Below are 15,338 nucleotides of genomic sequence, written 5' to 3'. Positions count from 1 at the left end.
ATGAATCTTCCTGGGATTTCAGTTTCCCCATTTTTTTTTTTTTTTTTTTTTGCGGTACGCGGGCGTCTCACTGCTGCGGCCTCTCCCGCTGCGGAACACAAGCTCCGGACGCGCAGGCTCAGTGGCCATGGCTCACGGGCTCAGCCGCTCCGCAGCATGTGGGATCTTCCCAGACCGGGGCATGAACCCGTGTCCCCTGCATCGGCAGGCGTACTCTCAACCACTGCGCCACCAGGGAAGCCCTCCACATCTTTAAAATAAGTCAGTGAGACCAGGGGATTTCTAAAGCATCTCCCAGCTCTATGAAATGCTGCTATGCCTCTATACATTTTTTAAAGAAAAATGTAGGTCATCAGCATTTGTTCTCAATAAAAGGAGTAGTCAAAATGAACTTCTGTGCGGTACTGAACACACTCTAGAAAGATAATGTGGACAATGAATAAGTAATTTACAGCTTTCACAGGACAGTACAATAATTACTGAAAGCTACAGCATCTCTGCAGAAGTAAATTCCTGGTACGTAATACAATTTCAATTCAAATGAAAATAAAGAAAACTCAGTCTACACACATCATTATTCTTTTAAACATACCCTTCCAATTTTCCTATGATCTCGGTTTTTAGCCTCCTCTTGGAACTTCTCCCATTCTTTCAACATTTTAGGATCTGGGAATGAAATGCCATAAATTCTCTGCAGAGTCTCCATATCTGCCTTGCCTTCCCAGTAGGTGGAGGAATTCTGAAAAGAAGGAATAACCATGAGATAATATTCAAATTTTTTTGAAAAATAAATTTACTTATTTATTTTGGCTGTGTTGGGTCTTCGTTGCTGCATGCAGGTTTTCTCTAGTTGTGGCGAGCGGGGGCTACTCTTCCTTGCAGTGCACGGGCTTCTCATTGCAGTGGCTTCTCTTGTTGCGGAGCATGGGGGCTATAGAGTACAGGATCAGTAGTTGTGGTGCACAGGCTTAGTTGCTCCACCGCATGTGGGATCTTCCGGGACCAGGGTTCAAACCCGTGTCCCCTGCATTGGTAGGCAGATTCTTAACCACTGCGCCTCCAGGGAAGTCCCCAAATTTTTAAATATCTCATTTATTTTAAGAGTTAGACGTTTTCTCTCAGTCACATCGGGAGTCAAATTCATATTTAGTCCTTATGACAAGAAAAATGGCACAAAAAGTGCACATATAGTAAGCATCTCAGTTGCTGAGGCCTTGCTAGGGTGGCTGTACTCATTCCACAGCACAAAGCTGGCTGCTTAATGCCTTTGAAATTGCCCTGCCCTCAAGACCCACTCACACCACAACTCCACGAACACGACTGACTACAGGGGCATCTCCCACAAGATGATTCAGCAAAAATGGAAAACCAACCAACCGGCCAAAAAAAAAAAAAATCTGACTGGCAGGATTAGTTTGGTTAAAAAAGAACAACTTGGGTAATTACTACCTCAGACATGCAAAAGGCAAGAGCACACACTCCTACAGTGAGTCTCAAAGCTTTTAGAGCCACGATGGCCCATGACTGTGATTTTGTAAATCCTCCAAATCTCCATCCCTGTGTGCTCTGGTGATGAGTGGTGAGTCACTCAGTCAGTGCTTGAGAGAATTTCAGTTAAAAAAAAGGCTAGTGGCACGTAGTGCCCACAGTCAGTAGACAGCACGAGAAAAAAATCCACCCTTAAACATGCAAGAGAAAAATGGCTGAAAAGAGAAACGAATGCAAGTTTAAATATACATCTTTAGTATACAAATATGTTTATATAGCGCCTTCAAAGTTACATTGCTTACTTTGTGTATTTTCAAAGTCTTGATTTTGCCAGTGTGTCTGACATGAGGACCCCGGCAGAGATCTATCAAGGGGCCACACCTAGAGATAAATTAAAAGGAATTTTAACATAGACTTAAAATGACATACACACCAATGGTATTTAATGACACTTGATATTCTCACCTATAGACTGTGGTAGTTGGAGTATTCACTTTTTCATTCAATATCCTGCATTTGAACTTGTTGTACTGAAAATAGGAAAAATTATTTTTTAAATAACCATCCTTTAATTTTTACTTCTAAATACTATAGCTAAAATACAATTCAAAGTACATCTAATCACTGTATAAATATAAATATGTATTTCATGTTTTAAAAACACTTAAATTTTTCTAAAGAACTTAGTAAACTAAGCCCCAATGTACTTTTTTTTTTTTTTTTCGGTACACGGGCCTCTCACTGCTGTGGCCTCTCCTGCTGCGGAGCACAGGCTCCGGACGCACAGCCTCAGCGGCCATGGCTCAGGGCCCAGCAGCTCCGCGGCACGCGGGATCCTCCCGGACCGGGGCAGAACCCGTGTCCCCTGCATCGGCAGGCGGACTCCCAACCACTGCGCCACCAGGGAAGCCCTACTTTATTTTTTTAAATTAATTTTTATTGGAGTAGTTGCTTTACAATGTTGTGCTAGTTTCTGCTATACAGCAAAGTGAATCAGCTATACATATACATATATCCTCTCTTTTTTGGATTTCCTTCCCATTTAGGTCACCACAGAGCACTGCATAGAGCCCAATGTACTTTACATAACATTAATGAGTGAAACAAAAGTGGAGGCCATGTTACAGTTCAATTTACCTTAAACATTTCCAGTAAAGTTTCCTTCTTAACTTCTAATCTTTCAAAAGCTTGTTTTTCTTTAATGATTTTCTTACATAAAGCCTCCAAAGAAGAGAAATCGTTGCTGGACACACCCCTGAAGAAGAAAATATAATTAATCTCTTTCCATTCTATTCCACTCACATCGCAGCTTGCAGGAACATTTCTTTAGAATACTTTAAGGGTTTTAATATAAAAAGTTAGACCCCTGCATCATTTATTAAGAATTTTAAACTAGACATTTTTTATAAACTATTTTCATATTTTCAGTGGCTCTGACCTTGGTCATCGTGAAGACCATTCCAACTAGTGAACATTCCTCTAACTTTATAACCAGGTTTAAAGAACAGGAGAGGTCCAAGCTTCATTTTATTTCCCGACATAGCTTAGGGTTCCACCTCCACTGATCTAGAAGAGAGCTCTCTACTACCTCGTGAGTTACTACAACACTTTAAGTTTTGTTAGTGGGAGTACTTGGTGACTATGAAGCAATAAGTTTTATATCATTCCTCCTTAATTGAGAACTCTTTAAAAATACTGTACGGACCCACAGTAATTCAGATTTTATTTTTCTTTATCCAGTTACATAACTTACCCTTCTTCAAGGTACATGTCATAATAGAATCCATTTTCTATTGGTGGACCATAACACAAACACCCACCATAGACTCTTTCCATGGCTTCACCCATTATGTGAGCAGTCGAGTGCCAATATACCTGAAAATCAAAGAAAAATGGGATGGTTTGAGTCTGGGCATACAAGCTGTAAATTAATTTGTTTGTTTTGAAAGATATATAAAGTTTATAAATAAACCCAAGATGTGAAAACCTAAATTTACAAATCTATAGATTGCAGTGTGATTCTATTCAGAGCCAACATAATTTAAAATGATTCTAATTACTAAATTGTATTTGTACCTTAGAAATTATCTGGTTTAGTTGTTTTCAAACTAATTAAAATACAAATTTAGCATCATTAATTAAACGGGATGGATTTTGTTTCCTGAAAACAATAGGCACTCACAATGTGACTGTCTTATTAACTGCCATGGCCCCAGGATCTTTTGAGTCAATCCCTGGAACTGACTCAAAATATCTGAGTTGGTGGTCTGGAACTGAGCCCGCAATATCTCTGAGGTACGCCTGTAAATTATATATAGGTATACATTTACCTTTCTGAAATAAAATGAAAAAGTGACAAAATTCAAAAAAGTCCCTAAGAATATAACTAGAAGATACTGAAAATTCAGAACATTATTATCTGACCTCATTTAATGCTTCTTGTTTAAGCAGACATGGCAACTGTGATAAATAATAACAATTTCCAGTAGTTTATCTTTAAATTTCTCCAAAATTAGTAAAGGCTATGCTCTGGCCTTTACTTGGCTGTGGAACATCACTTAAGAATTATAGGGCTTCGCTGGTGGCACAGTGGTTGAGAGTCTGCCTGCCGATGCAGGGGACACGGGTTCGTGCCCCAGTCCGGGAAGATCCCACATGCCGTGGAGCGGCTGGGCCCGTGAGCCATGGCCGCTGAGCCTGCGCGTCCGGAGCCTATGCTCCGCAACGGGAGAGGCCACAACAGTGAGAGGCCCGTGTACCACAAGAAAAAAAAAAGAATTATATCTGCTTTTCTCTTATTGGCCCCAAACAAAGCTAAGATGGTACAACTTGACCCTACGGTACAATTACAAAACCAAGGACCACATACGGGCCTTGAAATCAAAAGGTAGTACTTGGTTTTAAGGTGGTAATTCAGATGAGACAGAATATACCCAAAGCAATGTTTTTAAGATTAATTAATAAGGTACCAAAATAAAGATTTTTTAAATTCTCATAAAAACTGTACACCTGAAACTAATAATGTGAGTCACCTATACTTCAATAAATAAATAAGTAAATAAATAATAAGTAAAATTAAATTCTCATAAAAAGCTTAAGGACTCCAGAATACATTTGAAAACCACTGATTCACATACATAAGTAAACCACTGTCACCAAAACAACGTATTTTACTTCTTCTTATATGGTATTCCATCATGGGGAAATAAGGAGAAAACTTTGCCATCAAATGCAGATTGATTTTTACAGTGCTTTCAGCAGATCTGCATTTTAAGGTAAGAAAAATACAGAAATCGATTGCCCAACAGGAAGAGAACTTTAAATCATGCTCGAATTTGTTAAATATATGCACCTTGATTAAGTGTTGACTAATAATGCAGAAAACAATTTTTACTTGCTTAATCAATTTTTAATAAAATTCCCAGCACTTTTTCCCCACTGAAGTATCTAGAGTAAAAATAAACTTGAATAAGTGCACTTATTAATTTTATAAGACAAGCACTTTTACTATGTTTCCTACATGAAGGACAAAATGAAGATTTCAAGTATGACAATGAGACATCAATCAACTTTAGCCACCCGTTGGCTTTAGTAATAAGCTGGAGAAGTCTGCAAATGTGAATCTGAATAAAAACTTACTGCTTGAGCTTCCTGGTCCTCAAACTTGAGAAGCTCCAAGGTACAATCTTCCTCCAGAGGACGGTCTAGGTCCCAGACGACTTTATTCACCTTAGCGATAACAGTGTTGTCAGCCAGGCCTTGACTTTTAAAAAAAACATACACACATGTATAAAAACACAAGACTCTAAAAAAGAATTTTCTGCAGCACAACAGTTAATTTGAGAACAAGAACAGGAAAATAAACATTATACAAGGCATATCTCTCCTTTTATTGCACTGTGAAGATACTGCAGCTTTTTTTGTTTTTTTTTTTTTGTGGCAACCCTGCATCAAGCAAGCCTATTGGCATCATTTTTCCAACAGCATTTGCTCACTTTGTGTCTCTGTGTCACATTTTGTTAATTCTCACAGTATTTCCAACTTTTCATTATTATTATGTGTATTTGTTATGGCGATCTGTGATCAGTGGTCTTTGACGTTAGTACTATGACTCACCGAAGGCTCAGATGATAGTTAGCATTTTTTAGTAATAAAGTATTTTTAAATTACAACATGTACTTTTGTTTAGACAAACAACTGCACACTTAATAGACTGCAGTACAGTGTAAACAACTTTTATACACTGTGAAACCAAAAAATTCGTGTGACATGCTTTACTGTGATACTCGCTTTATCGTGGTGGTCTGGAACTAAGCCCGCAATATCTCTGAGGTACGCCTGTATATTATATATAGATGTACATTTACCTTTCTGAAATAAAATGAAAAAGTGACAAAATTCAAAAAAGTCCCTAAGAATATAACTAGAAGATGCTGAAAATTCAGAACACTATTATTTGACCTCATTTAATGCTTCTTGTTTAAGCAGACATGGCAACTGTTATAAACAATAACAAGTTCCAGTAGTTTATCTTTAAATTTCTCCAAAATTAGTTTTCCATAGAGCCAAGCTATTCAGATTCCAAAGGAAAAAAAAGGGGGATGGAGGTGCTTCTAAATAACCTCTCTGCTTTCATCCTGCTTGAAATCTGTAACAGATCTTTCCTCTGAGAAGCAACGCTAATCTCATAATTCTGCAAATGCCTAAGATGATGTTAGTTATAACAAATATACAGGTGAAGTGAAATACTATTTAATGAAACATTTTATAATACGGATAAAAATGTCATCTAAACGTACAGTACATAGTACAAAAGACAACTCTCTCCTCAAGCGATGAGATGTTAGACCCACCAAGTGGAGAAGTCGCAGGAGTTCTGAGGAAGGGAAAGCAGCACAGTTCAGAGAAGTCTGGACAGGCTTTAAAACATAAAGTAATGAGGGGATGAAGCATCAAAAGATTTGGACAGGGCTTTCCTGGTGGCGCAGTGGTTGGGAGTCCGCCTGCCGATGCAGGGGACGCGGGTTCATGCCCCAGTCCGGGAGGATCCCACATGCCACGGAGCGGCTGGGCCTGTGAGCCATGGCCGCTGGGCCTGTGCTCCGCAACGGGAGAGGCCACAACAGTGAGAGGCCCACATACCGAAAAAAAAAAAAAAAAAAAAAAGATTTGGACAGGAAGAAAAGGATAGGAGATGGCACTTCAAATGTTGAGAATGGGCATGGATGCAAGCAGAGATATAAGTTAGGAGACGTTCAGGAAGCTGCGGGGCTCAAGCAGAATTGAGTAAGGTTAGTCAGCTTATAGATGTGAATGTGCAGCTAGAGAAATGACAGTCTATAATAGTCTAGCAGTTTCCCCGCCTCAAATATTTTCAAACTAATATGTTATGACACTTACACTGCAATAAAAGCTTTAATTCAAAAAAAGAGAAAATCAGTTTTCCAATGGGCCACTTGATAAATTACAACATAATCTGAAGAACAGTACGGTAGCATGTAGAGAAAAAGTTCTTGCACTAACAGGAGCCTGGATTTTAGTACTGACACAGCTACAGACTCATTGTGCAACAACGGAGGAATCTTTTAACCTCACCTGAGAAATTATCTCTCAAGTGAAAGGCTGAACTGATATTTAAAGGTCTATCTAGTCACTTATGATCTCACATGGAAACTTGCTTAACATTACAACTTTCTTACTTACTTCCTTTGGAGTAAGGCAGAAGTATGTTAGGTAGAAGTACTTGTCAAATTAACAGCAACATTCCATTCCTTTTGTAAGAAGGCCAGGGCATATACCAATACATAGCTCGTGGGCCTAACTCCCACCAGTTACATAGTAGGCTTACCAAGAATCAGCTGTGATGGTTCCCAAATTTGTTTACGCACTTGTTATTTTATGTCTTAGGTTCAACAATATGAAATTGATGATAATCAACCATTTCTGACAATTCATATATGATTTCATTTGTTTCAGTTCAATATGTAATTATTATAAATAAATAGAAATATATAAGTAATACAACGAGGGAATTACAGTTTCTTGGTTTGAATTACATTCAAACCAAGTTGAATGTTTGGGAAGGCTTGATAAAGGGAAGTCACTAAAAAAATACTGTCAAGTCAGGTGTGGATGAAACAACTACATAAAAATCTGGAAGGCTTCTGCACTCAGATGGCTTCTCAAGTGTGTTAAGATAATGTAAAAGTTTAATTAGCACTCCACCCCCCAAACTTTAGCCTTATATACATATTAGTGAATAAATGAATATATATAAGTTTTAAGTTAAAATGTTTAAATGGCGGCTGGCAAACTTTTTCTGTAAAGAGCCATATAAATATTTTAGACTGAAGGCCATACATGGTTTCTGTTGCATATTCTTAGTTGTCTTATCTTTTTCAAACCATTTAAAAACATAAGAACGATTCTTAGCTCTTGAGCTGTACAAAAACAGGCTATGACCAGTTTGCCAACACTCGGTAGAAGATACATGTATCAATTTATGCCTTCCCGACTTTATCATTTTTTTGATAAACTTACCAACTATTCATCCCAATCATATTAGATTAGGAAAGCATTTACTCTATTACAAAGTATGCATCTAATTCTCAGTTACCTGAAATAACTTCTCCCCAGCCCGACAAAAGTTTTAACATTAGCTTTATAAAAATAGTACATTTTTTCACGTGTTAGTTTCATATATTTCATATATAGTTTAATAATATATTTCATATATTAGTTTCTTAATTTTCCCATTTTGAGATGAGCTACCTTCATTTTTAACTTTAAAACTGAGACTTTTTAGTCAAAATAGGTGAAGTACTCTCTACTTGGTTATGGGACATTTTATGATCAAAGTAGGAGAACTAATTATATAAAATCTTTTGTAAAATAAGACCGAAGTTGACTCTTTCAGATATTAACTTTGAATCTTGACTATAAAGCTCTACATTATTTTGATTTTTTAAAAATCCCAAATAAGTTAAATTAAACAATAAAAACATTGAACAGGAACATAAAAATATGAGGATAAAACTTGGCAAGCTAAAAAAAAAAAAGTTCAGTTACAAACAACAGAAGGTCCAGACAGGTATAGCTTATACCTAATTCCACAAGCAATTTGATACGGCGTAGTTTTCCAGGATTCTGCATCCAACTGTTTACCGTCAGGCAGGGTGACTTTAATTGGCTTGCTGTCTTTTTCTGCTTTTTCTGCCAGAATGGAATCGTGTTCTGCTTTTAGTTTATTATACATCTCAAGACGTATGTTAATATATTCAGGCCAAGGATTCAACTGCAAGACAACAAATGAAGAAATAGATAATCAGTACACACTTGCTTTCCTTTTTAGAAAAGTGGAAGAAATAATAAAAACAAAGTTTACCTTGTATGAAGTAGTGCTTTTATTGTTTTTCCCTTATACAAAATTTCCTTCTCATTTCAATCATATTTTTTCTTGGCCTTCGGTTTTTTAAACAGAAGAGGCTTAATATCTTTATAATTCCCTCCGACCACAGTCCTTCCCTTTCTTTAGTCATTTGGGTGCTCTTTGGGGACTTTTCATTAAATTGTCACAGGGGTCCATAATCCTCAATGAAGAGGCATCAGTAAATTAACTAAAAGCTCAAAGCCTATCATTCTACAACCCTGCTCTGAATCCCTCAGGCCAAAGCACATTACCTGGTCCCACATACTCTGACATCACTACAGGCCTACGCACCCACATGACCCTCTGTATCTTACTGCAGTTTATCTCCACATCCATTTGGCACTTCCTGGTCAGAAGAACTTAGTGTCAAACTTAATTTATTCAACATTCATGGAGCAGATACTCTCTGTGCCTGGCTCTGCGGATGCAAGAGAAGAGTAAGACCTGCCCACTGCCCTTAGAAGGGGAACAAGACAAGTACACAGATGATGGGAGCGTGGAGGAGGAAGAAAGGTCTTCGACATCTCACTGTACACTTTTTTTCCAGACAGATCATTTAAAACATATATAATCAACCACATGTCATATGCACAATTCTCTATTCAAAGAAGTCCTCTAATTATACCCTTTGTTTCCTATTTCCAGGCTAAATCTCAAGCTGTAACAGAACAGCATGTACTACTTGTATTGAAAGTACAAAAAAGAAATTAGGGAACATACGCCATTTTCTTACTTACTTACAAATTCTGAAATTCACAATCAACAATTCCCCACAATTACAGTGGGATATAATGGACAAAACACAACAGAAGCGGTTATGCAGGGCTCTTGGCAACACTTAGTGACTCTTGATCACCTACAAACTTACCCTAAATTAAGTGGAAGCTCCATAAATGTAGCAATGCAACATTTATAAAAACAGCTCTTTAAAGTCAGTTTACTGTGCTATAGCATACTTCTTAAAAGCCTATTCCTTTGTCTTGCATTCTGGTCGTTTTCTAAAGAGTCTCTAACAAAACGGTTGCGATGACAAAAGCAAAAAGTCAAGCACGGTTTCACAGCAGTTCAACTTCAAAATCTAAGTAGGAAGACAAGCTTAACTGCCTCCTAAAGCAAGACCCAGGAACCAGGTCAATTCTGGGATGACTCTTGAAATGCCAGTTCCTTTTAGTGTGAGCCTGGTGAACTGAAAGCCTTTTCTCTACACTTGAGAGGCAGCAAGGAGATTTGTCCTGGCTTAAAACCAAACTCCAGTGGCAGGTCCAGGTGGAAACAGTGCTAGTGGGGTGAAGGAACAAGGCTTTCTTTGGTTTCTGTTGTAGTCAGTAAAAGCCCAAACACCAAGTCTCTTAACGTCTCATTGAATGAAATGGTCAGACAGCTAGCGTTCGACCTGGCAACTAATTACCACAGTCCTCTTTTCACCAACTTTTGTTCTAATATCTAATCCCACAGATTATTTTACAATCATACTTCAGTTGTTTTCTTTTTTCAATAACAAGTAACTGCAAGTCTTTTTCCCCCTCTCAGAATTTCCTAATTCTTCTCCCTGATTTTTCCATCTAGTGCCATCTTATAACCCCCACGAAAACCATTAGAATCTCACATAGGATGAGTCTGAGACAGCTCCCTGCCTCTGTCAATCTTTGATGACAGAGCCCTGAAAACATTTACCTCTGCTCGACCTCCATCCCCAGAGCCTTCTTTGTTCTTCTTCTTGCCTCCTTCCTTTCGTTTCTCTTCACTGGCACCTACCTAAATAAGCAAAAAAGGCATGAAGGTTTTACATTTTAATCTCATTTGACACCCATCCATGCTGCCTCCAGAAAAGTTTTGAGGATGTTATTTTAGCATCTTTTTTTTTTTAAGTGGAAATCTGATTTTGAAAGACTAGAAAATTTCACCACTGTCAAAGACAAGTTAACAACTTACAATAAAGACAAGCCCTAAAAAAGTAGAAGAGTTACTTGATAATATTCAAGTCCTCAAATTTCATTCATTTTACCTGTTCACATGACTCTCACTTCAGGTTTAAATGGACATATACTAAATATATAGCTACAAGAAGCATGCAATTTATTCAGTAGTATTTTCAGAAAAAAAAATCTAATGCAATATATATCCATCCATCCCACAAGTACTACCCAGAGCCTCTGTGCTCGCAGTATTTTTTTTTAAACCCTGTAGAAGAAGCAAACATAAGACCCAATCCCTACCATGTGCAAACTTAATCTCTTTGGGGAAACTAAGGCATACATATGTGAGAAACTCCTGGAGGAGAAAAGAACACAGCTGTAGTACTCTGATCAGATGTCAGATAAGCTAAGACACTAGTAACTGTTAGAGCTTTAAAGGACTTTAAAGGATGGAGAAGATTTCAACAGGCCGGATTTTGAGAATGGAGGAAATTTTGTTCTAGGTGTACACAGAAACTTATTGTTGGAAATGTTAGAGAGAGAGAGAGAGAGAGAGAGAGAGAGAGAGAGAGAGAGAGAGGGAGAAAATTACTAAACCTTTTAGGAAACACTGTCAGTTAAGACAGATGAGGGCTTAGACAGAAGCAAGCACTAAAAGTTACCATAAAGATGTGTACTTCAATTAGAATTCAATTCTTCAATTCCAGGAAGTCATAGAAAGTTTTACAGTAAGTCCTGTGCAAAAAGGCAACCAATGGCAAGAACGGTCTTACCCGTGGTTCTCAACCAGAAGCAATTTTGCCCCCAGCAGACACCTGGCAATGTCTGGAAACCTTTTCAGTTGTCACAACCGGGGGTGGGGAGTTGGGGGAAGGTGGGAGGGCGGTGTGGTGTGGTGTGTACAACTGGCAGAGAGTGAGTAGAGGCCAGGGAGGTTGCTAGCCATCCAACAATGCACAGGACAGATTCCCACAACAAAGAATTATCCAGTCCGTGATGTCAAGAGTGTTGAGGTCGAGAAACACGGAACCACATTATGGGATACTCCAAAGAGTATCTTCTCAGAAATAAATTACTTACTTCTTTGTAACTGCTCAGATAGAAACATCCTAATGCAAATTTCACTACATAAAGTTTTACAGTTTACAAAGTTCCTCCACAATCACATCTGATTCTCATAGAAACACTGTGAGATGACTATCATTATTATTCCCATTTTATAGATAAGATTAAATTTTAAAAAGTTAGATGATTTTTCTAGGTTCAGAAAACCTACAAGTGGCAGGAAAAAAAGATACCCACCCAGATGTTGACAGCGGTCAGCTCTAAGTGGGGATGTTATCATCAGCAGTGAAGGAGTTTTGAGGGTAGAACTGGGGATGGGACGGGGGGACTTTTGTTTCATATATTTTTTTGATCTTTGAATTTTTTTTTAAGTTTTATTAAGATATATTTCTGTACCGTAAAATTCACCCACATAAAGCATATAATTCAATGGTTTTTAGTGCATAGACAGTTGCCCAACTATCACCGGGATCAATTTCATCACCCCAAAAGGAAACCATGTATCCATTAACAGTCACTCCCTGTTCTCCCCTCTCCCCAGCACTTGGCAACCACTAATCTTTCTGTCTCTACAGTTTTGCCTACTCTGGGCATTTCATATAAGTGGAATCATTCAATATTGGTTTTTTTGTGACTGGCTTCTTTCAGTTAGTATAATGATTTCAAGATCATCCATGTTACATGTATCAGTATTTCACTGCTTTTTATTGCCAAATAACATTCCATTATTTATCCATTTAACCCTTGTGGACATTCTGATTGTTCTTTTCAATTTCATAAAACTTATGACTTGTATAATTTAAAAAACAAAACAAATTTTAAAAATATGACTTCAAATTTCATGTTGAGCTAACACTTGCCCCACTCAGGTATTCACGATTTAATGAACTCTGAAGGTTCATTTATAGTCAACAGATGAACAATGAACACACCTTAAGTCCATTCTAATCAAGAACTAACCAACATGATTATAAGATTACCTGCATGCCTTCACCATACTGTATGATTAATGTAATTAGTCAAATATATCAGGTGAAAAGAAGGGTAAAAAGGGACTTCCCTGGTGGCGCGGTGGTTAAGAATCCACCTACCAATACAGGGGACACGGGTTTGAGCCCTGGTCCGGAAAGATCCCCCATGCTGCGGAGCAGCTAAGCCCGTGCGCCACAACTACCGAAGCCTGCGCGCCTACAGCCAGTGCTCCACAACAAGAGAAGCCACCGCAACGAGAAGCCCGCGCACAACAAAGGGTAGCCCCTGCTCGCCACAACTAGAGAAAGGCTGCACCCAGCAACGAAGACCCAGTGCAGCCAAAAATAAATAAATAAATTTATTTTTAAAAAGAGGGGAAAAATTAATTGCAAGTTTGCCTGTATAGCTTTAAAACAGAAAGAGAGGGAAATAATTCTATTTCTCTGATTAAATGTTTTTGGTTTTGGTCATATGGATATTTGCTAAATGAACAGGAATAATGGTAAAGATGAAGAAAATTAACATCACTTTTTTTTGTCTTCTAAATACCTCTCCATTTTACAAATGAGAACAATGGCTCAAAGAAAGTAAGTAATTTCCCATTTGTACATCGCTAGTAAACAGCAGAGCCAGGGCGTTAAAATGGATCTCTCTGGAACCCTGAGGCCCATTTCACCTTTCCTATAACAAGTGAAATCGTGATGGGCAACTGTTCTTTACTTCCAATGTAAACAAAACAAAAATAGGCGATATGTCAACGTAAAAGCAATCTAAAATTTCAACCCAAAAGTTGGTATACAGAAGAGGATTGGGAAGATGTTCCTAAGCAAATTATGACACTAAAGGGAAAGTCCAGAGGTGAAATGAGCATTTATGAATGGTATAAGGCATGCCTCCACCACCACGCAGGGAAGTGTGTAACTTTTCTAGAGTTTGTCAGCTGGGGTCATCCAGTCTCCACCATTTATTATAAACCACCCAAAACTTGGGCAGATCTCGATGACTTGGTTTTCCCTTCCTTAAACTGGGGCTTTTTACCCGTACGTGGTTTTAAAAGTAAATGAGACTCTGCAACATTCTTCCCGACGAAAGTGAGCCACATAACCCTAGTCTAGGAGTCCGAAGCCCTAGATTCTAATTGTCTCGGCTTCTAATTAGTTGTGTGGCTCTGAGCAAGACACTCAAGGTCTCAGTGTCCTCATCTACAAAAAGAGGATGGTCCCAGAGACGATCTTAAGCCCCGCCCTGCTTTATCCATTTGAGATTCCTCTCCAAAGGGGGCCCTGACTTGTCCGGGAGCTCCATCGCCCCCCTCGGGTTCCTCCACCCCCTCCCTCCCCCGGTTGGGCAACACGGGTACCAGGAGAGCCCCAGCCCGGCCTCCAGGATCCACTCAACCCACTCACCGACTTCTCGTCTCCCATTTTCCCTGAAGGGCTACTGGCCTTCTCGGACACTGGCAAACCACTAAGAGAAAACTAAACCTCAAAACTTCGGTCAGGAGGAAAGGAGAGTGGTCGCCAGGCAGAGGTGGGTTGGAACGCCCAGGAACACTGCGCTTGCGCCACGTGGTCCGGGAGGGACGTGCTGATGCAACAGGAAATCGCCCAAACTCCGCCTCCTAACCTGATGGATGACGGGCAGCTAATCGACAACGGGGAATGGCGGGTCCTCCTTTCTCTAAACCAACCTTGTTGGGCGACAACCCTTCTAGGTGCGGCGGGGCGGGAGAGGAAACCACTGACGCTAAACCTGCACTCTCTGCCCGTCAGGTATTGGGCCTTTCCCAGAGCCCAGAAGTCCGCAATGCGCGTGCGCCTTCTTCGGTCTGACTTGGCTTATTATTCCAGGGCCTTTTCGGCCACCGTAGCGAAGAAGAGGGGCTAAGTCTTGAGCTTCCGGCAAATCTCCGGCAAGCTGAATCCCATCCTTGGCAGTGGGATGACACCGGAATAGAGGCCGAAGTTCCCTGCCGCTTCGGCGCCGCCTGACCTGGTGTGACTGCTGAGTTCTGGGGACTACTCAGGGCCCCGAAGTCTGTGGCGGTGAATTGACCGAGCCCTCCAGGGTTCCCAAGACCCAAGCCTTGGTGATCCAGGGGCGAGCACCCTTCCTCGGACATTCCTTTGTACACGTCACCGCCAATCTATCGGGGAGCATTTCCACAGAGCCCATGAGAATGCAGCGAAACTTTTGCTTAATAACCACGCCGACCCCAGGGATTCTCTCACGCAGAGGTCTCAGTTTGTAATCCAATGGCTCTATTTTCATTTACCAGCCAATTTAAAACAGTTGCTGATTTTAAATCAGAAGCGCAATGAGCTCGTTTATAATTTATATACTCCATCACCAAGTTTTGTGGATTTTACTTTCTCAACATCAGCTCTCGACAACTTGCCACCTTCAGGGTCATCCTTCCATGAAGCTCAATAATCAGTAGCCTCCTAACCTGACTTTGTGTTCATTTT

General features: G+C 39.6%; 1 protein-coding gene across 1 annotated transcript in view; it reads right to left on the bottom strand.

The window, feature by feature from the left end:
- TARS1 (threonyl-tRNA synthetase 1) overlaps positions 1-14,534 on the bottom strand; it is a 24,257-nt gene extending 9,723 nt beyond the window's left edge. Inside the window, exons 1-9 of the mRNA XM_024755784.1 lie at positions 14,277-14,534; positions 10,592-10,672; positions 8,592-8,782; positions 5,128-5,251; positions 3,242-3,363; positions 2,626-2,743; positions 1,954-2,018; positions 1,791-1,869; positions 593-739 (exon numbers count right to left, since the gene is read on the bottom strand). Of these exons, the coding sequence (XP_024611552.1) occupies positions 593-739; positions 1,791-1,869; positions 1,954-2,018; positions 2,626-2,743; positions 3,242-3,363; positions 5,128-5,251; positions 8,592-8,782; positions 10,592-10,672; positions 14,277-14,294 (945 nt within the window). The 5' untranslated portion in view covers positions 14,295-14,534. The remainder of the gene's footprint in view (positions 1-592; positions 740-1,790; positions 1,870-1,953; positions 2,019-2,625; positions 2,744-3,241; positions 3,364-5,127; positions 5,252-8,591; positions 8,783-10,591; positions 10,673-14,276) is intronic.
- Between the last annotated feature and the right edge of the window lie 804 nt (positions 14,535-15,338).

This window comes from Neophocaena asiaeorientalis, unplaced genomic scaffold (assembly GCF_003031525.2).
Source record: "Neophocaena asiaeorientalis asiaeorientalis breed wild unplaced genomic scaffold, Neophocaena_asiaeorientalis_V1.1 scaffold93, whole genome shotgun sequence".
Lineage (NCBI taxonomy): Eukaryota > Metazoa > Chordata > Mammalia > Artiodactyla > Phocoenidae > Neophocaena > Neophocaena asiaeorientalis.
Note: the sequence above shows the minus strand (reverse complement) of the source record. Positions and strands in the feature narration are given on the sequence as shown.